Genomic DNA, 23486 nt, shown 5'->3' with positions numbered 1-23486 from the left:
CTTTTTTTTTTTTTTTTCTCTCTTCCATGTTTGTTTCACCCTAGTCCAGCACAGATTACCAGGCTTCTAAAAGCATTGAACTTCCCTGCTAAAATACTTGTTTTGTCTCTGTTGTACCACTCTTTACAGATTCTCCCCAATCTGAAACCTGTTTCTTCTTTCATTGATCTCTCCTTCTCAGTCTGGCCTTTAAATACATCAGTTAGTGATTTGGATTTTTTGCCAGTTAGTGGCAAAAGTGCCATCCAAATACATCTTTGACTCCTTGCCCTCTCTTATGTATGTTGCACAATATATGGGTCCCTTACTCACCTTTAAATGGGCATTTCACATATTGATAACTGTAGTCCTGACCTCTTCTCCAAACTGGAGACTCATTGATAATTTGCCACCTCAATTTAGGAGTTAAAGTTGATATGCTCTTGACTTTCTATTTCATTCACACATCTGCTCCATTCTTCTTCCATGTTTCAGGAAAAGGCAGCACTGTCCACCCAGCTTTTGAAATGAAAACAGGTATTTTCCCTTTTTATTTGTTCTCCTCACTACTTTCACTCCCCTTCAAGTACCATGAATGTTTCCTCCAAGATGTATCTCTGATTTTCCACTTCTTCAACCACCTCCACTGATATCTCCCAAGTCTAAGTCACTCGCCTCCTTTCCTGGATTCACACAATAGTTTCCCATATGGCTAGTGGCTTCAAAATCCAAATCACTAATCTGGGCATGATGGTGTGCACCTAAATCCCAGCATTCAGGAGACTGAAGAAAGAAAACCAGCAAGTTCAAGCCCAGCCTGGGCAACTTAGCAATTTAGCAAGACCCTGTCTTTTTCAAAATTTCAAAAACCAGTACAAAGGACTGGGGTTATAATTCAGTATGTAGGCCCTGGATTCAATCCATGGTATTGGCAAAAAATCCAAATCACTAACTGAGACTTAATGAAACCTTCTACAATCTAGCTCTTCCTCCAAACCTATCCCATACCTGTCTTGTTCTTATGCTGGCTAGTTTTGACGTCTTTTAAAGCTTACTATTCTTCCGTGTTCCCCTCATACTGGACCTTGCTCTTTCGCTGCTTGCAGTCTTTCTCCAGATCATATCATCTTGGAAATGATCCACTCTTGTTTTCGGGCTTCCCTGACTCCTCCATGACTACCCTTTCTGAAGTTGCTTCCACACATCATTCCATTTTATTCACAGCTCTTAGCTCACTCCGAGCTCATGCTTCTTTGTACGTTTACTACTTGTCTTCTTAACTCAAAAGTAGACTCCTTAAAGGCAGGAACAAGAACCCTCTTGTTGTTTATCCTTGTGTCCTCAACACCTGCTTCCCATACTGCATGACCCATCATAAGTGCTCAAGAAATGTGTGGAATAAATGAATCAGGAGAGCCTGGTTAGCACCGTGCAGGATCACATTATGATCTCAACCATCGATACTGCTCATGGCTCTGTCAGGATATGGAAGTTAATTAGCATCTGACACTATCAGATATCTGGACCATCTAAATAGTTTTCCATAATTCTGATTCAAAGAGATATGATTGCAGTTTGTTGTCCATGTAGCTTGTATAGGAAATGAACGCATTGAGGGAGGAATGAAGCATTGATGCCTCTGGTGTTTTTACTTTACATCCAAGCTTGATAAATTGGCGTTCTTATTCTACCATTAAACTTGGTTTCTTGGTTATGTAAGAGACATTAATGGGACAGATCATGAAGGGATTTTGAGGTCACTTTAAAATCTTTATAACAGAGAGTCCCCACACTGCAGGCTTTTAAATATAGTTGAGATGTAACTTGATTGACATGTGGAAAGAAAATATTTTTTAGCTCTTGTCCTAAAAATGGTCTGTAAACAGTTACATATAAAAGAAATAATCCAAGCACTTGGAAGTCTGAGGTGGGATGGTCATAAGTTGAAGGCCAGCCTAGGTTACATAGCAATTTCAAGGCTGGCCTGGGCTCTATAGAGACACCCTGTCTCAAAAACCAAACTAAATCAGACCAAACCCGACCAAATCAAACCAACAAGGGAGACCAATTAGGAGGTCCTGCAGTAATCTAGGAGAGAGGTATAGAGGCTTGCTCACTAAGGTCATCCTGCAGACTGGCTTCTGGTAAATACAGAATCATGTTTTGAAGGTAGAACCAACAGGATATTCTGCAAGTGGGTGTTTAATGTGAGAGAAATAGAAGTCAAAGATGACTCCAAGGGTTTTGGTTTGAGCAAATGAAAGGATGAAGTTCCTCTCTAATGAGATACTGTGAGAGGAGCAGGTTTGGAGTGAGAGGTGTCCGAATTAATAGATAAGGTTGAAACCTAATCATTGACATGAGGCTTCAGGAGGTGAGGCCTTTGAGAGGGGTGAGTGACCTTATAAGGGGCCTCAGAGAGTTGCCTCGCCCATTCCTTTATGTGAGGACATAGTGAGAAGGGATCATTTATAAACTGAGAGAAGGGTCCTCACCATCATTGAATTTGTTGGCACCTGGATCTTAGACTTCCTGGCCTCCAGAACTGTGAGGAAAAATTCCTATGGTTTTTGTTTTTTGTTTTTGAGACAGGGTCTTACTGTGTAGTCCAGGCTGGCCTTGAGTTCACTATGTAGCCCAGGCTGACCTCAAACTTGTGGTGATCCTCCCGAGTCAGCCTCCCGAGTGCTGGGATTTCAGGCATGTGCCACCACACCTGGCCTTCTATGGTTTTAAAACCACCTAGTTTAAGGTATTTTGTTATGGCAACCTGAAAAGATCAAGATGTATCTCAAATGTTGCTGATAAGAAGCCATGAAGACCAAATTAGTCTATTTTCTGTAGTATAAGAAGATACCCAAGGATTATAGTTTATAAAAGGAAAACAGGTTTATTTAGTGCAGAGTTTTGGAGGCTGAAAGTCCAAATAACATGGTGCCAGCTCTGGCTAGATCTCCCCTGGCTATATCACATCCTTCTGGAGAGCACTGTGGCAGGAGGCTATGCAGGAGAGAGAGATTACACAGCAAGACAGGAAGCCAGAGAGGAAGACCAGTTTTGCTCTTTTTATAACAGCTCTCTGGGGAGAATTAACCCCGAGCTCCATGAGAACTCCCCTTACCCTTTCTGGGGACAGGATCCCCAACTGACCTCTCAATGGTTTCCTCCTATTAAAAGTCTCACCACCTCTTCACATTGCCACTCCAGGACACAGGCTCTAACCCACGAATCTTGGAGGAAAAAGTCACATCCAAACTATAGCAAAGACTCAGAGCTCTTCACAAAGATTTTGTAACCATGGCGCTAATTCTGGGTGTGGAAGAAAAACCTATTTGGCATTACTTGAATGTGACCCCTACATGTTGTTCTTGAGCAGCATGCCAGGATGTGTGGCCTCTTTCCTAGAGACAGGAAGAACACCTACAAGGAGGGAGGAGGAGACTGTGTGAGCTATGCAAAACCCTGGATTGTGGCCTCCGTATAAAAATCACATTCTTTGTACCAGAGAAATGAGAGATTTGTGATTAGATATCTCTGTGGGTTCAAAACTTCTGCCCAGAATATATTAATATGTGAGGCAGAGCAGCTGCTCACTGTTGGGAGGTTTAGCAGTGTGCTTCCAGAAGCTCAGCTGCAGGTCTGGGTAACCTTTCCGTGTCCTCTGCATTCAGTTTTGGGCCAGGAGCATCTCAGCGTTAAAGATGCTCACTTCAAGGCCAGTTAAAGAGCAAATCGAAGTTATATACAACATTGCTTCACCCTTGCACCTGTAGGGAGTAGAGAAAAGAAAAAACTTTTTTACATTCTATTTCTTGGAATCTCATAATTTCCATTTCCATGAACTACAAGGAAAGAAATAATAATTTGGCCAAGAGAGAAAAGACAACTCCACCGTGCCAGACCCGAGAAGGCTTTTGCGTAACGAGGTTTGTGGGCACTCCAGGCAGGGTGTATGGTACCTGCAAAAGCAAGGAAGTGGCAGACCTGGCCTTTACAAGACATGGGTGCACTAGTCTCACTGGTGTTAGGATTCTTTAAGTAAAATAATTTACTGGTAAACTGGGAAAAGAATTCTGTGGTCAGAAAGTAGAATCCAGATGAAAAGTATCCGGAGTGTAATTGTGGGTAAGATGAATTAGGGTGGCTGACTTAGGAGGTAACTACCCATCACCCAGGGTAGGGGTTGCCGAAGTGTGGCCCCCAGCCCAGCAGGAGAAGCGATGTCTGGCAACGCTTCAGAAATGCAAACTCTGCCTATTGAGAATTTGCATTCATCCTACTGAGTCATAAATTCCTGGTATTTTAAACTTCACAATTTGTTTAAACAGATGACTGTGAGTCATACTAGTGTCAAAGAGCCACTGGCCTGGGATTGAAGGAGGCTGATGGTATTTACTAGCTCGAAATGATAGGAATATTAAAATGTCAGCCAATATAGGTTTTGAACCTGAGTGGAAAAAGTAAATTGTTTAAATTGCCTAAATATATTTATCAATTCCCCTAAAACAAATAACTAGAAATATTTCCCTATCAAGTTATGCAGCAGATATTGGCCATACACACACACACACACACACACACACACACACACATACATACAGTAAAACTTTGGGTTACAAATAACTTGTTCAGTGAGGATTCTCCAGGATGATCAAATATTTTTCATGAACTTTAACTTGATAAATGAGCAATGTCTTGCAATATGAGTGGTACATGATGCTGAACATCACATGATCACAACTGAGCCAATGATTCATTCTCTCTCTCCCCCTCTATCTGCCATTGTGAGATTATGGGAGATCATCTGTCAACAGCAAGAGGTTATAGGGGAGATCTCATCTGCAGAGCAGAAAAGGAGACAGAGGAATCCGTCATTTCAAATGAGATTAGGGAGATGTGTAAAATGTTGGGGAAACAGTGCAAAATTTTGTAGAAAAACACCATCCAAATAAGTCTGTGGCTGTCAGAACAATGAATCTGTTTAACAATAATGCAGTGCCACATTTCTATGAAATCCTCAAAAGGAGGCAAAAGCAAGTATCGTTGGATAGGTGCCTTGCTAATGTTGCACAAAAAGAAAAAGATTTCATTAAGCCAATAGACACCAGTGATTCTGTTAGTGATTGTGAAAGTCATCCTACATCATAACCCCCACCTCTTGTCTCCCTCACTTTTTCCACTTACTTTTCCACTGTACTTTACTTTTTTTACTTTACTTTACTTTACTTTTCCACTTACTTCTACCTTACTTTTTCCACTCAGATTCGAAACCTACATTGGCTGATATTTTAATATTCTTATCACCAAAGTTTTCAAAGGTTAGTTCAGGTTAATTTATTTTTCTTTATATTTTGTGTTTTACTATTTTGTATTATATTATAGTATTGTAATCATTTTTATATGAATATTTTTAATACTTTTGCATTATGGAATGAATCATCTGTGCTTCCGTTATTTATTATGGGGAAATTTGCTTCAATATACAACTGCTTTGTAGTACAAGCATGTTTCCAGAATAAATTGTGCTCACAAACCAAGGTTTACTATCTATCTATCATCCATCTATGTACAGTGTCTGTAAGTAACAAAAACCATAACTAACAGGAGTTTTAACTATAGAGTTATTATTTTTTATTTTAAAGAGAGAAAAAACAATAAAAATGATAATTTCAAAACAAGAGAAATGCAAACTAAAACAACACTGAGATTCCATCTAACTCCAGAAAGAATAGCTAGCATTAAAAAAATCAACCAATATCAAATGCTGGCGGGGCTGTGGGGAAAAAGGAACCTTCTCTACTGTTGGTGGGAGTGTAGACTGGTGCAATCACTGTGGAAATCAGTATGCAGATTCCTCTAAAAACTAGGACTAGGAGGTGAGGGAGATGGGGGCTGCAATGGCGGCTGCATGTGGCGCAGGCCCGGCCATCCTGCAAGTGGCCGGCCTCCACCGAAGCCTCTGCTCGGTGCTCAGTCGGACCCTGGGCCCTGGGGTTTGTTTCACCAGCACAGCTGCGCATGTTCCCAGTGCATGGCGGCTCAGGCCAGCCCTTGGGGAGCGCGGACCGCAGTGCGTCAGGGCAGAGCTGGAGGTCAACCCCTTCTACCACCACTACCAGGACAAGATCCAGCAACTGCGCAGGTCCAACACAGCCGCTTTTGAGTTGCAGTGAGTTTCAGAAGCAGCCAGTGGAGTATTCTAGGCGAGATGATTTCATCAAATGTGTGGAGCAAAAGACAGACGCCTTGGAGAAACAGCCTATGAGCAAAGGATTCACTGAGAACAAGACTCTCAGTTGAATCTTTAACATTGAGATGGTGAAAGACAAAACTACAGAAGAAATAAAACAGATTTGGCAGCAGTATTTTGCTGCAAAAGGTACAGTCTACACAGCCATTCCTAAAGAAGTTTGATTTGATCTGGAATGGGGTCAGTCCTGTCCAGCAACCTGAGGTGATGCCACAGCCAGCCAGTTGACTTTATGTCACTACCCTGAACTTAAGGAAGGAAAGGGCATAGTGATGATGACAGCAGAAATGGATTCCACATTTCTGAATGTTACTGAGGCACGGTGCATCGCCAATCAATTCAGCTCTTCTATGCCACTGATCGTAAAGAGACCCATGAGTTAATGGAGACATTTAACTTCAGACCAAATGAATTCAAATATATGTCTGTCATCGTTGAGTTGGAGCAAAGTAGACTTGGAGCAGAACTGAAATGTACCCAGAACCAGGATAAGACTTAGAACTATACAAGCTGGCCCTTCACAGAGTCAGCTCCACCTAGATAGTATAAGAAACCCACCACCTCCACTCCAAACTCAAGAGCTCAGCACCTACACTAAGCAGTCTGTAAAGAGTTGTCCTATGTGTTTATGGCAAGAAGTGATCATGGAGATGAGCCTTAATACTTGACGTTCAGGAATGAAGGTACTCACATGTTCTAATAATACTTGAGGTATTTTTTTAAATGTTTCTGGTCAAGGGGAAGCCAGGGATCTGCATGATAGTTCATTTGATTTTATATAATATAACAGTGCAGTTGCATTTTAGCTATTGTGACTGCATAGCTTCCAGTTCTACATCTTCATGAGCTTGAGACAGGATAATAAGTTTGAAGACCTGCCGTAGTTAGATGTGAGCTTTATGTAATCTTCCCAGATGCCGGTCAACTGGCCAAAGGCATAATCGTAATATCTTGTTTAGATTCTAAAACAAGAAGATATTCCCACAGGATAAAGACTTCATCTAGATGCCCACCCCCATAGTTATTATCTTTAGTGCAGCTGGTTTGTGGTGTTCACAAATTTCAGATATCATTGTATTAACAGGTGCAGTGCCTAAATATTGTTAAACTATAGATTATGGCATCAGCTCCTCTAACTCTGCCTGTTAGAGGCTGTGTGTTGGGAGGAAGTAAATCAGCACAGTGTAAATAAAATGTTTTTCTAAGGAAAAGATCATTTCAAATTTGCATGATTTTTTTCTTAAACCAACCCTAAGCATTATATGAAAAAGGAGGTGGGAGTACGTATTCTCAGATTGTGGGGGAAAATGTAGCAATAAAGTAAAATTTGGCTTATAGTCTTTGTTATACAAAATAGTGGAATCTAAGTTTTGTACTGTCCATAGTTTTGGTGCTATGGGCTGATTTTAGCAAACTCATCTTGGAACATAGCAATTTCTTGAGACACCAGGAGTAAGAAAAGTTGTTTTCCAGCACTAAAAGCCCATGTGCAGGTTGTAGTAGCTCCTGGCTCGGTGATAGAAGAAGGTGATGGTTACACACCTGCCTTCTGAACTTGAGGCTCCAAGCACCCTCAGTGCTGTTATCAGCCACCTATGCTATGCCTTTCCTTTTCTTAATCTAATGTGTACTTTTATCTGCAGCCCCTACCTAAGATCTGATTGGATGGCAAAATATGGTGAGCAGAAATTTAAGCGGCATTTGGTCTGTATGCTTGTCTACATGCACATGCACATGTGTGTATGTATTTTCTTTATTATGTAAGTCTTTTTATAAGTTGGGCCTGTCCTCCAAGCTTTTTGTTGTTGTTATTGTTTTTTGAGATAAGGTCTCCCTGTTTAGTTCAGGGGGCCCTTGAACTCATGGCAATCCTCCTGCTGCAGCCCAAATGCTGGGATTATAAGTGTGCATCACCATGCCCAGCTTACCAAGCTTTTTAAATAGTATTGGACTTCCCAGTATTTTCTGAGCAGCCTATTTCTGTTGTGTGTCTGAGTCAGTGTATAGAGAGATAGATAGTGTTTGTTTCATTTGGAGAAGCTGCTGCCCCTGTCATAATTTCCCTAAAGGCTGAGCTTTTCCTAATGCAAATTCTGAATCTGCCACTCGTTCTGGCAGTTTATCTTCTGAGAAACTTGAGTTTTATCAGCCCTGCCATTTTCCTTGAATGCCCTCTGACCTTCTGGTTGTTTTGCAATCCAGAAATCATAGACAGCAGTTGGGGTTGCACTCATGAGTATCCAATTATGTTTGTGCTTCCCTGCAGATGGACCCAGTTTTAACCATAGGATATTTTCATAACACCTCCACCACAGGGTGAGAAAATGATGGAAAAAGAAGTGAAAAGTGGCCACTTGTTTTATAGTTCCAGCTTTGCCCTCAATCCCAGCTTGCCAAAGAAGAATGTATCACCTCCATGGGTAATTAATTACATTGGATATGACTGTAGTACCATCTGGCTGTTCTTTATATTTATCTAGAGAGAGTGAGCAAAGAACTAAAAGAAAACTATGATATTTAATCTGTCCCCTGATATCCCCATAGGAAGTTGGCAGGCTTTATAGTTAAATGAATCTGGGTTCAAATGTTATGTTGCTACTCATTAGCTCTATAATGTTGAACGAGTTATTTAAACTCCTTATTTTTCCCTCTGTAAAATGGAGATTACAATATCTTCCTCATAGGATTATTATGAGAAGTTAACATATATGGAGACTATAGGATAACTTAATATGTGTCAGCCCCTTTCCTCTTCTCTACTTCCCCTGCACTTATTAAAGACCAGTAGAGATTAGCATAACAGGTGTACAGATCATTATTTGTTCCAGTTTATACAACATCTCACCAGTTCTTAAACATTAAGATGCGGTGGGCTATGATGAATGTGATCATTGTGTATACCTAAAATGTACCAATACACTTGATTAATAAAAAAATAAATAAAAAACTGGTAATGAAAAAAAGATGCAATGGAATCATCTGCTTTAAATGGAAATCAGAGTGCTTTAAAATGTGGTTTCCCAGACCCGTGCCTTTCTAAATTAGAATATTTGCAGAAAGTGCTGGGATGTATATTTTAATATGTGCTCCATATGACTCTGATGTAAGTAATTAGCAAGTTATACTTTTTTAAAAACTTCTGCTACCAGGAATTGAACTCATGACCTCATGCTTGCCAGGCAGGTGCTGTACCACTGAGCTAAACCCCCAGCAGCAAGTTGTACTTTGAGAAACATTGCCTTATTTATTCTTCATGAAAATGTCAGCCAGTCCTTTCCTTCCTATAGATGTTGATCAGACGACATAGGTTCCCATGCCCTTTGTCTTTCAAAGTAGTTCCATTTGCAAACTCTAGTCACATTATTTATTTTTGTCTTTTCCCTGTGAGACTGTGAGCTCTTTACAGGCCAGAATTTATCTGCATTCAGCACCTGATGGCATGGACCATAGAACATACTCAGTTCTTCAATAAATTGTATGAAAAAAAAACTAGGATTAGAGGTCCCACTCAACCCAGCTATTCCCCTTCTGGGTATTTTTTCCAGAAGAATTGAAAACATTGTAACACAGCAATATATGTGTACCCATGTTTATAGCAGCACAATTTGTCATAGCTAAATCTTGGAAACAACCCAAATGCCCATCAACTGAGGAATGGATTAAAAAGATGTGGTCTTTTTATATAATGGAGTACTACTCAGCTATTAATAAAGATAAACTCAAGGTTTTTATAGGTAAATCGATGCAACTAGAGAGCATACTAATAAGTGAAATGAACCAGACTCAAATGTGTAAACATTGTATTGTCTCCCTAGTGTAAAAAAACTGAATGAGTAAATATGATCCAAAAAGTGCAATAGATATTGCAAAAGGGAAAGAAATTGTTCAAAAGGAAAGAACAACTGGGATGGGGGAAAGGAGAAAAGGAGGAGAAAATTTATATCTATTTATCTATAAATATATAAGACAGCAAAGATAATTGTACTACCAATTTCTTTTAGTTCATTGAAAGGGACAGTTAGTGTTTATATTGTTTGATTAATTTTTTGTGCTTATATCTGATGATCTGAGCAACTACTCTGAAGATAACAATAAGCAAATTGTTATTTGACAGACATTCTGGAAGTGGTCCTGGGTTGATTCAGAGGGTTTTGAAGTCAAGTCCTCAAGAGGCACCAGGACTTTTCTATCTTTCTAAATTTCCACTTCACTATGCCAGTGGTATGTTTCTTCATGGCCACAAAATGTAAGACAGTGTTTGAAACAGGAAGTAGGGAGGAGCCATAGTCTCTGTCTCTGTCACTCCCTTGCTTCTTTTTCCCACTCTGTTGTAGGCCTGCAGAAGATTTCTCTTTATATATCATTTCCCCAAACACTGGGTCACATGCTTGCCCCTGGACCAGTGACTGTCAAATGAGGTTAGATCACATATGTCAATATTCATACCCTAACCAGCCATCCTGACAAAATCAGAGTTCTATTATTGAAAAGAATAGGGTCTTGTCATGGTGGTGCACACTTGTAATCCCAGCACTCACTTGAGAGGCTGAAGCAGGAGGATCAATGCAAGTTCCAGAACAGTTTTGGCTATATAGTGAGTTCAAAGTCAGCCAGAACTGCATAGTGAGACCCAATCTTAAAAGAGAGAGAGAGAGAGAGAGAGAGAGAGAGAGAGAGAGAAAGAGAATAAGGATGAGTATAGGGAAATTATCTGACAGTGTATGCTAAAGTTAACACAACTCATATTTCAGTGACTAATAGAGTAATTATTCACACTGGGTATTTTCTCTTAAATGTATGGTGATGGATTTAAATGGGAAAATGTATGGTGATGGATATAATGATGAATATCAAGTTTTCCTGTTTGCTTAAGGGAGTCTATTCCAGAACATACTATACTGGTGTCAAATACAGGACAGTTCATGTTCATCCTGGAAAGTACAGGCTGATGGGATGGGGTTGAACATGTCCCTAAGAGCATAAAACTCTGCTTATCTTTCTTTCTAGCACTGTCCTAGGTGTCCATCAATTGAAGAAAAAAATTGATAGCTAATTGGTCAGAGCTTAACACCCCCAAAATGATGAAAAGGTAAAGTGTGTCTATGGTTATATTCTATGTTCTGGCTTTTCTACCTTGTTCTGGGAAAGGAGTGGTTCACATATCTGATTCAAGGGGTATGGAGCAGGGAGCTTTGCTTTGACTTCTTGGTCCGAATCATATTTTCCAATGTAGTTCAATCTTAGCAGGAAGCCCGGTAAGGCGAAGTACAACTGCCATGTGCCTCAAGCATCCAGCCATGCAGTGCTCCTTGTGGTCACACCCCTTTGGTTTGGGACCCTGCAGAGAGGCAGGGAAAGTGGTAAGAGTAGGGAATGAACCACTGTCCTTAATGCAAACATTATGCTTTCTTCACGATAACATCCAATTAAAGCCTGACTTTGGGAGCAAGCAAAAGCCTATTGTTGTGGTTGATAGCTTGATGTCTGCCAAGAGCCTCAAATGGGCCTAGGTGGGGGTTTTGGAAGGAGACTGGATGATGGGGGTTCACAGCTGACTTGCTGTTCGGAGGTGGAGTCTGGTCAGAAGAGGTGGGTCAGTCCGAGCAAGGCTTCAAAGGGTTTATCTCCTCCCTTGACTTTCTCTTTCCTTCTTGGATGCCATGCCATGAGCAGCTGTCCCCTGCCATGTCCCTGTGTCCTGCCATTGTGCCCTGAAGCCAGCCAACTGTGGATTGAAACCTCTACAAACTGAGCCAAAATAAACCTGTTAAGTTGTGTGATGTATTGTGTCTCAGTGACGAGAGAGAGAGACTAAGGCACCAATCAGGGTTTGAAATGATCCGTTTTATTATGAAAATATAGAAACAACAAATAAGCACTTCAAACTCTTATGAATTTCCAGAAAATAATTTGTACCATAAGAGTTATTTAAAAATATAGAGAAAGCACAAAGAGCTGCAGTTTTTAACAAGACTCCTGAGTTTTTAAAAGTTCCTAACTGGCACTTTTGTAGGATCCTATTACATTTGAAAGTATATGAGTATAATGGTTTGACTAGTACTGCTTTAATAAAAGGCTAATTCATAGCTAAGGAATGTAATTTTATGGTAAAAATATTGTGGTTTTCTTTAAAATTAAATTTACTTAGGCCATCTCTAGTATCAAGATATAGAAACCTATTCAACTGAAGTTAATGAAAAAGTTCATTTTGTTACAAAGATGCTTACATGAAACACAGCACACATCCAGGTCTTCTGAAACTTTAGAACCTGACCAGCCCTGAAGATCTCACAGCAGAAACCTGTGGTCTTCTCTAGTTTATTACCATTAGCCTGACTCAGATACCAATTTACTCTACCATTTAAGTTAGTATGTGCGTGCGCGTGTGTGTGTGTGTGTGTGTGTGTGTGTGTATGTGAGAGAGAGAGAGAGAGAGAGAGAGAGACAGAGACAGAGACAGAGACAGAAAGAGAGAGAGAGACAGAGAGAAAGAGACAGAGACAGAGAGACAGAGGGAGAGACAGAGAGAGAACAAAAAAAGATTGTTTCTCCATTGCAACCCAATCAGTTGAAGCCAAGGTGCTTAAGGGCATGGGGGCAAATGTGAGGAATAGCTGGTGGAAGGAAACAGCTTTCTCATAAAAATAGGCAATGACTGACAACTCTTTCTTAATGTAATTTTTAAAACAGCAACTGACACCAAACTATTTCTGAGAAAAGAAACAAAGAAACACAGGAGTGAACATAGGTGACACAAAATGATTGAATTCTGACTTTTTGTGCTGTCAAAAAATATTTAATTGCTCAGCATAATAATATCTTAGGCTGCAATAAATCTTCAAGGTTATTCTTCCCTAAATGCAACCATTTGTAGATCTTTCTGTATTTATTACAGTGCCAAATAACTAGAAACTTTAGATTTGGTCTAACTGCACCTGTTAGTGTCTTTCAGTTTTGCCTTCAGAGTCTGTAAAAGGAAGAAAAATGAAGAGATGTAGCTATTAACATACAGTATATATTAATTGTTTATTTTTACTAGCTTTTCTTTTACTCCCTTCTTCCTTTGTTTACTGTGTTCCTGTATTCATTCTGATTCAATGGCTGAGGAAGTGAACCTGTAAGATTCTATGAAGAAATAAAACCATGAGACCATTATTAGATATTTTCATAGAGCAAATGTAATTCTGGCCTCATCTGTCCTTATGACACGTGCAGTATGTTCTGGCTCCTCTGCATGTTGTTCTGAATTCTGTAGGCAGATATATTCTCAGCTCTATTTTGTCTCTGAGTTCTGCTGCTCCTCAGTGCACTAATTCTAATTCTCCATAGCTAGCCCCAGTCCAAATATACACACTTTCAGAACGAAAGGTCCACTAAACTGTGTTCATTTTATTGGACAGTTAAATACATGTGGAGCTTTGGTGAAGATCTTGGTTGGTCAACCACAAAAATCTATACCAGAGGGGCTGGGGATTTAGCTCAGCGGCAAAAGGGCCTGCCCAGCAAGCTCAAGGTCATGAGTTCAGTTCCTGGTACCGGAGGGGGAAAAGAAAAAAAAAAATCTATACCAGCTTTGTTTTCATAAAATATGGGGCAAACTTAGGTACATACTTTGGAAATATGGACTTGTAAAATGTATTTTTGTTCAATACCTTACTTATATAATTATTCATTCTGATGGAAGGATTAGGTTCTCACTGACTGAGACTTGGTTATAAAAAGGGGAGCTAGGCTCCAGGGGAGTGGTCAAGCTAGCCTGAAGCCCCTGGATGTGGGGGTGGGATTATACTGCAAGAACACTTGATCTTCCACTACCCAGCTTTGTTCATAGAACAAGAAAGTCTTCATTGATATCTTGTCTAGCACCTGCCTACTATTTATGGATTCTTGAATCTGTAGCTTCTTAGAGAAGGTTTCAGTAATCAAATCTAAAAAAATCAGGGGTTGGGGATATAGCTCAGTGGCACAGTGCCTGCCTGGCAAGTGCAAGGTCGTGAGTTTGATTCCCGGTACCCTCCCAAAAAACCCAAAAACAGCCCCCTAAAAAAAATCTAAAAAAATCCATTGTAGGAAGCAGAGAATTAAATGACTGGTTTTTAGTATTCAAAATACATCAGTGTTTGCAGTTATTCTTATTTTCTTCTACTACTATAACTTGGATTGAGAATATCCACCAAAGGCCTCATGCACTCATAGTCAGGGCTTTTGGAAGATAAATGGATCATGGGGACAATATAGCTGATTTGTTATTAGGAGGTGGGGTGTGGTCAGAAGACATAGTCACTGGGTCATAACTTGGAAGGGTACATCTCCCTTTCTGACTCCTCCCTTCTGTTTCCTGACCACCATGATGTGAGCACCTTTCCTGCACTACATTTTCTTGCCATGATGATTTCTGCCTTGCAGCCAGATGACCATTGAAGGACAGACTTCTGAGACTGGGAGCCAAAATAAACCTCTCCTCCTTTAAGTTGTGAGTGTTGGATATTTTGTCCCAGTGCTGAAGAACTTGACTAACTGGTACCAGGAGTGGGGTCATAACTGTGACTGTACTTGACCATGTGGTTTAGAAGCCTTTGGAACTGGCTTGCAGGAGGAATTTGTAGATCCCAGTTGGAGAAGGCCTAGAATGATATAAGCTGAGCTTTATGAGAGATTCTGGTCAGAGATCAGAGAACCAAAATACTGATAGAAAGCCAGAGAATAAAGACCAAGCTCAGAAGGTTTCACTTGGGAACAAGGATTCCATTGCATGTGTATTATGCTTTGGTAGAAGATTTGTCTACATTTTATATATGTCTGGAGACTTTATGGGACACTGAGATTAACCACTTATCAGTTTATTCAGAGCATCACTTGGGCAGCACATTTGTTTATGTACTGAGTATCCTGAGCACTGCACAGGCAGGTGTCATTGCTCAGGCAGAAGGGAAGTGTCTATAAATTTGGGGACTGTGAAGTTTTGGCCAAGGAGAGCTTGTCTGATTAAAAAGATTAGTATTAAAAGGAAGCCAAATACTTTGTATCAGAACAGTTGGTAGGATGTGTTAACAGCATCCTGAAAATCAGCAAGACCCAACCTTTTGAAATCCCAAGGAACCAGATTGAAGACTTTGCTTTGAGAGGACAGTCCCAGAACACTCTGCTCATAAATTTGTTCCCTAGGATTTGTTTCACAGTGCTGAGCTGTCCAGGCACTCAGAGACTGCTATAGCCATGCCTAGCTCAAACTGGCAGCAGATCTTGGTGTCATACACATGGTGCTGGTTTTACCAGCAGGCAGAGTGTAAGAATTGTGGGGTCAAGAAGACTTTCACATAGATTTCAAAAGAAGACTTAAGAGACCAGGCAGTGTGGCTTGAGAGAGCAGTGTGTGAAGCAAGGCCTCCTGAGCCCTTTGGAACTCACACTTTTGCCCCAGATGCTGGACATTGAATTAGAGGACTTAATGCTTCCCTGCTGGGTTTCAGTCTTGCATTGGTCTGATTCTTTTCTATTCCCCTCTTTCTTCCTTTTGGAATGAGAATGTTTACCATGTGCCACTATATGCTGGAAGTGTTTGACTTTCTCTTTGATTTTAACAGGGGTTCACAGCTAAAAGTTTGCCTTGAGTCTCAGATAAGACTTTGGACTTGGACTTTTCAGCAGTGATGGAACTGTTCAAACTTTTGTGAGTCTTAGAGATGGATTAAATGCAGTTTGCATAAAGAGGGACACACAAGTCTTTTGGGTGTCAGGGTGAAATTTTATGGCTTGGATCAAAAAGCTCCTCCAAAGTCCTTTATGCATTCATAGGTGGGCTTTTGGAAGGTAACTGAATCCTGGGGGTGATATAGCCGACTTTGCTGTTAGGAGGTGGGGTCTGGTCAGAACCAGAGAGATAACTGGGAAATGACCTGGAAGTGTGTATCTCTCTTCCTGATGCCTCCCTTCTCTCTCTGCTTCCTGGCTATCATGCTGTGAGCAACTTTCCTCTTCTATGCCTTTTGCTATGCTGTTTTCTGCCTTGGAGCCAGCCAGTGATGCTGGACCAAGACTTCTAAAACGACGAACCAAAATAAACCTCTCCTTTTTTACTTTGTGTCAGGTATTTCATCCCAAACAGTGAAGAAAATTGTCTAGATACCTCTATTGATTCTTACATTCTGAAGCTTCTCAGAAAGCCTTGTTCTCTTAAGTTGCAAGATGTTACAACACTTTTGCATGGAGTTCAATCCAAGCCTTTGCATAAATATTCACAAATACAGACATCCCTCATTTAACGACTGAGTTCCATTCCTGTGACTAGGTTGTTAAATGAGCTGGTTACTGAATGAGGAACTGTATATAGCAGTGGTAGTAAGTCTATGGCATGCATGCTGCAGGAGAAACACAGGAGCTCTTTCTGTTGGCGTGCAAGCCCCTTCCCCTGCCAAGGTTTGACAAATTATCAGCATGTATACAACAGCAAAGATCACATTAATTGTGCAAAAGTATGCCAAACGCACTTTTACCTTTCAGTAGAAAGTTGCTTGTATCATTGAAAGTTCTGTTATTGTGTTTTTCTTTTAAGATAAAATATGTTAATATATGAATTTTTTTTTCTAAACTAAAACATCAGTATTCATGCTTAACTGCAGTTTTGGTACTTGGCAATAAATAAGTGAGTTTTGGGTGGCAGTTTGTGCACTCAGTCTCTAAAAGGAAGCAATTTCAATATTAAAAATAATTACTATATTATGATTTTTATCCCTCTTTCAAAGGGTTTATGAAGTATAAGGAAGGAATCAGTCAGGCTTGGTGACTCATTCCTGTAATTTCAGCACTCTGAGGGAGGCTGAGGCAGGAGGATCACACATCTGAGTCATGTTCTGGCAATTGTTTCAGAGTTCTGCAAAGAAAGGAAAAAATGTGGGGAGAGAAAAGAAAAAAGACCAGAGTTATTTAAAACTTATTTCCATTTCTGGCCATTTCTTCTGACCATATCATTTTCTATAAGCAGACAACATGAACAACAAGAGCGAGTTCTCTGAAGATCCCCTGTAGCTCCACTGACTTACCTTGCAAGATCAACTTCATCTGAGGCAGAATACATGCTACCTTTACGTTCTGAAAACAAATTAAACAAAACATGTTGAGTTTAAAATATAACCAGCAGCCTGTGAGATGTCTACATCAGTGTTTTTCAAACACTGTGGACCAGTATCTGCAATAAAAAAATACATTTTATGTTATAGCCCAGTATGTGCACTTGTGTATAAACAAATGAAATGAGAAGTACATGAAATAATACACCTTTTCTAATCTATTTTTACTTTCATTTTCTTGAAACTTTTTATTACTTACCTCTTTTTTTCTATTTTATTCTAGTTTATGGGGAGGGGAAACCCTGGTACTCTTACTCTTTTCTTTTCTTCTTCTTTTTAAAGAAAAAAGTTAGCTGGACATGGTGGTGCATGCCTATAATCCTAGCACTTGGGAGGCTGAGGCAGGAAGATCATTGTTCAAGGCCAGCCTGGGCTACAAAGTGAGCTCAAGGCCAGCCTTCACTGCATAGCAAGACCCTGTCTCAAAAAGACAAAAAGTAAAAGGTTTATTTTGTCTCATTCTTTCAGAGATTTCAGTCTGTGATGCACTGTTTCCAATGCAGAAACATCATGATGGACAGAAATGAATAAAGGTACAAGTATTTTATGAGAACCAAGAAGCAGAGAGTAGAGAAAGAGCCCAAGAGGAAGGTACTAGAGGTCAGATACATCTCCTCTATTTTTTGATTGGCTCCTTCTCAGGTTTTGATATCAGGGTAACATTTACTTCCAGGAATGTGTTTGGGAGTATTGCTTCCCTTTCAATTTCATTAAAGGAGTAGTGGCATCAGATCTTCTCTAAATTCTTTGTAGAATTCAACTGTGAATCCATCAGGACCTGGATTTTCTTTGTTGGTAAGTTTTTAATTACATCTTCTATTTCATTGACAGATACTGAGTTATTTAGAATTTTTATATTTTCTTGATTCAGCTTTGGTAATTCATATGTGTCTCAGAATCTGTCTGTTTCTTCTCTTTTTTCCTTCATATTTGAATACAAGTTCTCCAAGTAGGTACCGATAACCTAGATTTCTGCAGCCAATCACAAAAGAGAATTACAGAGCAATGTCCCTAATGAATATAGATACAAAAATCCTCAGTAACATACTGGCAAACAGAATGCAGCAAATCATCAAGAAATTATACACCACGACCAAGCAGGATTCATGAAAGGGGTACAGGGATGGTTCATCACACACAAATCAATAAATGCAATACACCATATCAACAGAACAAGGACAAAAACCACATGATCATCTCCATAGACACAAAAAAGGATTTGACAAAGTCCAACACTCATCTATTATAAAAATCCAACAGGAAATTGGAATAATCTTTATCTCAATTTGAAAGAGCCACCTATGACAAATCAGCAGTCAATATCATACTAGATGATCAAAAACTGAAAACGTTCGCTTTAAAATCAGAAACAAGACAAGGATGTCCACTACCACCACTCCTTTTCTTTTTTTTTTTTTTTGATTTTTCTCCGGTACTGGGAACCGAACTCACGACCTTGCGCTTGCCAGGCAGGCGGTTTTGCCGCTGAGCTAAATCCCCAGCCCCCCACCACTCCTTTTCAATACAGTTCTGGAAACATTAGCCAGAGCATTCAGACAAGAGAAAGAAATAAAATAAATAATGATAGGAAAAAGAGAAGTTAAATCATCATTACTGGCAGATGACACGATACTTTACAAAGAAGACCCCAAAAACTCCACGGAAAGACTTCTAGAGTTAATAACCAAACTCAGTAGTGTAGCTGGATACAAAGTCAACACTCAAAAATCAATAGAATTCCTGTATACAAATAACAAACTCACTGAGACAGAAATTAAGGAAACCACACCTTTCAGAAGGAAGTAAAAGACTTTTATGCTGAAAACTACAGTACTCTGAAAAAAGAGACTGAAGAGGATATCAGAAAAGAATATGCTTGTGTTCTTGGGTAGGAAGAACCAATATAGTTAAAATGGCCATACTTCCAAAGTTGTTATATACATTTAATGCAATCCTGATCAAAATACCAATAGTATATCTCACAGAATTAGAGAAAATAATCCTAAAATTCATTTGGAATCAGAAGAGACCTAGAATAGCAAAGGCTTTTGTGGGCAACAAAGGCAAGACAGAGGCGTCATGATCCCTGTGGTGACTTAACTAATAGTCAGTTTGCAACACCCAGCTGAACTGAATCAGTGTGGCTGTGAGTGTGGAAGGACCACCTAAAGACTGTTGCCAGCAACATAAAAGAACAGGAGGGGAAGATGGTGTGCTGTTGATTCTCCTGGAGAAGCTTGTCACGTTGGCTTTCCTGATATGAACTTGGCTGTTCTCTTCACTGCAAAAGCTCAGGTCCTCACTGTCATCGAGGATGGCTGTGGTTCTCTTCAGGGGAGCTCTGGTCCTTACCTTGACTGTCACTTTCTGGCTCCAGTGCAGAACCCTCAGGCTGCTGACACAGATCCTTCACCCTGCTGGCACAGACTTTCTAGATTCCACCACTGGCCTTTGGCCTTCCCAAGCAGATCCTTGATACAGACTTGCATGAGACATTGTTGTGGGCTCTAAGCCTCCAGCTAGACTCATGGAGAACACTGTCATGAGCTCTAGGTCTTCAGCAGGACTCATGCAGGATATTGCCATGGGATCTAGGCTCTCAGCTAGAGTCCTTGGGTCTCTAGTTCATGAACAGATCTCCTGCATGCTTCTGCATTTGACTCTGGGTGAATATTATAAAATAATCCTATAAGTTATGCATCCTGTACTAAATCTATTGCCCTGTAAACCCTGAATACAACAATCCTGACTTAAAATTATACCACAAAGCCACCATGATAAAAACAGCATTTTACTATCAAAAAAACAGACCTGAGGATCAGTGGAACAGATTAGAAGGTGCAGAAACAACTCCAAACACACTTAGCCACCTTATCTTTTACAAAAGAGCCAAATGCCTTCACTGGAAGAAAGATAGCGTCTTTAATAGACAGTGCTGGAAAAACTGGCCTTCCACATGCCAAAGGTTAAGTCAAGACCAAAGTCTCTCACCATGCACTAACTTAAAATTGAAATGGATCAAATTATTAAATATCAATATTAAAACAGAAACCCTAAATCTACTGGAAGATAGAATAGGTAGCACTCTTGAAGATACAGGTGTAGGCAAAACCTTTATGAAAAACCCCAATCCCACAGGAAATAATACAAATAGATTTAATTTATTTAATAGATTTAATACAAATAGAATATATTTAATCAACAAGTAGGATCTCACCTTACTCTTTTTGTATCAATTTAATAATATTTTAGTGAGCAAAATGCTAGTGACTGAATCAATTGCATAATCATTGATGTTTTTACAATGCATGTAAAGTTATGGACATTGTTTTCACAATATGGCAAGCACTGTAATAAATTCTGTTTGACTGTAATACTCATTCAACAAATGGCCCCCACAACAGCCTGAAATCAATGCCATTTGCCCACCTTCTCATGACTGAAAGACTTTAGTCTGTATAGGAATATGACTTAGGAGCTTTAAGTATCTGTAATTTTAATTAACAACTTAAATTTTAAGTATTCTAGAGAATACATGATCTTCAACATGGCTTATGTTCATCCATCCAGTCAAATTCCTCATGAAATCTCAGTTCTCTAACAAGGTCCTTAGTGCCTCAGTAGAAATGAAGTGCTCCTAGTCAGAAACCTAGCGACACCGTAGCTGACTGGGCCTCTTCAAAGACCAATTCTAGCTGGGACTGAGTTGACCATAATTTAGTATGCAAATGGAGGGGCAGACAGGAAGGAGATTGTGAAATGATCTGGTCAATGATCTGGGGTGTGCGACAGTTCTCTGTAGGGTTACTCATCCAGCCTGACCAGTTCTGTAACCCTGAGCCCATCTATTCCAGCTTTGCTCACCATCCACCAGCCATGCTGAAAACCACACAGCCAGACAACATACAGCCCTCACTTACCTCCCCAGTTCTACTCCTTGTGGTGTCCTACACTACTTACCGTCTCTGAAAACAATGTTTTTACCACCTCAGATTTGCACATCTGAACATGCCTTGATTTCCTTTGCCATGTTCTTTGCCCTGTAATGGGTGGTTACCTTTCACAATCTCCTTCCTGTCTGCCCCTCCATTTGCATACTTCCTGTTCTCTAAATTATAAGTCATCCCTCATCCTTCCAGACTCAACTTCCATGTCCTGTCTTCTGGAAAGCCTATATTAGGAGGCCCCTATGTGTTCCCATCATAGCTTGGTCCTCTGATAGCGCCTGCCTCTTGCTAGAGTCCACGTGTTTGTGTCACCCCTCTACTCGAGTTCATATGTTGAAGCCTACACCCCAGTGTAACTGTGGTAAGAGCATGGGCTATGGGCATGGTTAGATCATGAAGGTGCTGCTCTTAGGAGTGGGATTATGTCCTTATAAAACAGAGGCAAAGGAGCTCATTTGTCCTTCTCTACCATGTGAACAACTATGAACCTGGAAATGCATCCTGACTACATTGATTCTACCAATGCCTTGATCTTGGACTTCCTAGCTTTAGAACTTTAAGAAAAAAATTTCTGTGATTTATATGCCACCTAGTTTATGGTACTTTGCTATAGCAGCCTACACAAACTAAGACATCTCTTAACAGAGCAAGTTTATCTTTGCTTTGCTATTTTCCAAGCTAGATGGAAAGTACTTCTGAGGGCAGGAGCTATCGTGATATATTTTTATGTCACTAGCATCTCACAGGGTTTTGATGGAAAGATACCTATAACATGAAATCTACCTTCCTACATTTTTAAGGAGAGAATGTTGTCAATTATGTACACATTGCTGTATGGATCTCTAGCACTTTTTCTTCTTGCCTAACTGAATGAGCACAGTTTCTGAATAAATATCCATTTATTTATCTTTCGCCATGTTAAGTTCCAGGCAGATTTGAAGGAATACTTGTTTTCTCCTTCCTACATTGAAGGATCTTTCCCTTTTTGTGAGCTTTCAGGTTGCTTATTGTGTAATTCTTTGCCTTTTGACATAGGTCCTATTTCATTATGCTTTTCAATTCATCATGTACTTTGTCACTTCCTGGTCTCTTGGCTGCTTTCTCATAGAAAGTTTGTGGCCATTATTTATGGTGTCCCCCAAGATCTCTCACAGAAACCAGGATGGAAGATACTCAACAAATATCTGTCATTTCCTTCAAAGGTTTAAAGATATTTTAAATATAATGTCTTTGAGCACAAGATAAGTGTGATAATGACTTACCTCACATTTTATGGTTAAGGAATGATCAAATTCCTTTCTTCAATATGTAATGTGAATCTTATGAGTAAAAAGGTAGCTCTTTTTTTTTTTTTTTAACTTGAGTGTCTTACCATTTGAAAGCCTGCGTTCTTCCTGGTGGTCTTCGGTGATGGATAAAATTGTTTCATCTCTTTTGGGTGTTTCAGTTTCTAAAAACCAGGAAATTGTGCATTATTTTAATTGATGGGATTAAACAAACCTCATACATGAATCATCTCATCGAGAAGTTATTAAGCAAAGATTTCCAAACAGTGAGAGGGTGCAATGCTCTGACTATTTTCAATGCTCTGAGTTTGGACTCCTTAGCACAGTGTTTTTCTCTTGGGGAGGGGCAGAGTCTAAAAGCAACAGAGTCAAGTTCAATAATATATATTGTGACCTTAGTTGACTAGAACATAGTGTGTAGGTCAGGTGAATTTACTTGACAAATCTCTATAATGTAGGTGTAGATGGAAAACTTAAGGCTACCTACCACTCAATGGAATCAAATTTAGGATGGCAGTTGTGTAACTCATTATGATGAGAGGAACTGTAGCTCTAGCCTACCAAATGCAGAAAGCTACCCAGAAGGCTTCTACCCAGAAGGCTTCTACATGAAAATAAGAGTTCAAGTGAAAAGTAACTTCTCATTGGACTTCTACATTGCTGTCTCTGCTTGCACCTGTGGGAGGCCACCAGGCTGCACTCTCCTGAGAAATAAAGCTCCTCACCTTTATGGGACCTTTACTTCAACTCTATTCACTGAGATATGCAGAGATGGCTATATAGAAGCAGATGTTCCCTTAACTGGCCAAAAGAATGTGATTGAGTCCAGCCCGGACAGAGAGTCTCACTGCAGCATGAGGGTGAGAATTACCCCTGCTGTTGTCTGGAATGGTGGCTC

The 23486-nt window shown here is 39.9% G+C and overlaps 1 protein-coding gene and 1 pseudogene across 8 annotated transcripts in view; one reads left to right on the top strand and one right to left on the bottom strand.

Annotated features, from left to right (window-relative positions):
- Mdh1b (malate dehydrogenase 1B, NAD (soluble)) overlaps window positions 1-23486 on the bottom strand; it is a 55080-nt gene that overhangs the window by 7414 nt on the left and 24180 nt on the right. For 4 of the 8 annotated variants that reach the window (XM_005396994.2, XM_005396990.1, XM_005396995.1 and 1 more), the window contains 3 exons: window positions 22675-22752; window positions 17269-17317; window positions 2873-3746 (listed from right to left, as the gene is read on the bottom strand). In XM_005396994.2, the coding sequence (XP_005397051.1) occupies window positions 3647-3746; window positions 17269-17317; window positions 22675-22752 (227 nt within the window). In that variant the 3' untranslated portion in view covers window positions 2873-3646. Of the gene's footprint in view, window positions 1-2872; window positions 3747-10858; window positions 11568-12694; window positions 13197-16927; window positions 17100-17268; window positions 17318-22674; window positions 22753-23486 lie in introns of those variants that run through there. The other 4 variants (XM_005396991.2, XM_005396993.2, XM_005396992.1 and 1 more) reach the window with 4 other exon arrangements.
- On the top strand, window positions 5791-8025 carry LOC102014536 (annotated as a pseudogene).

Source organism: Chinchilla lanigera, unplaced genomic scaffold (assembly GCF_000276665.1).
Source record: "Chinchilla lanigera isolate Chin_1 unplaced genomic scaffold, ChiLan1.0 scaffold00056, whole genome shotgun sequence".
Lineage (NCBI taxonomy): Eukaryota > Metazoa > Chordata > Mammalia > Rodentia > Chinchillidae > Chinchilla > Chinchilla lanigera.
The sequence above is the reverse complement of the archived record's forward strand: the minus strand, read 5'-3'. Positions and strand labels throughout refer to the sequence as shown.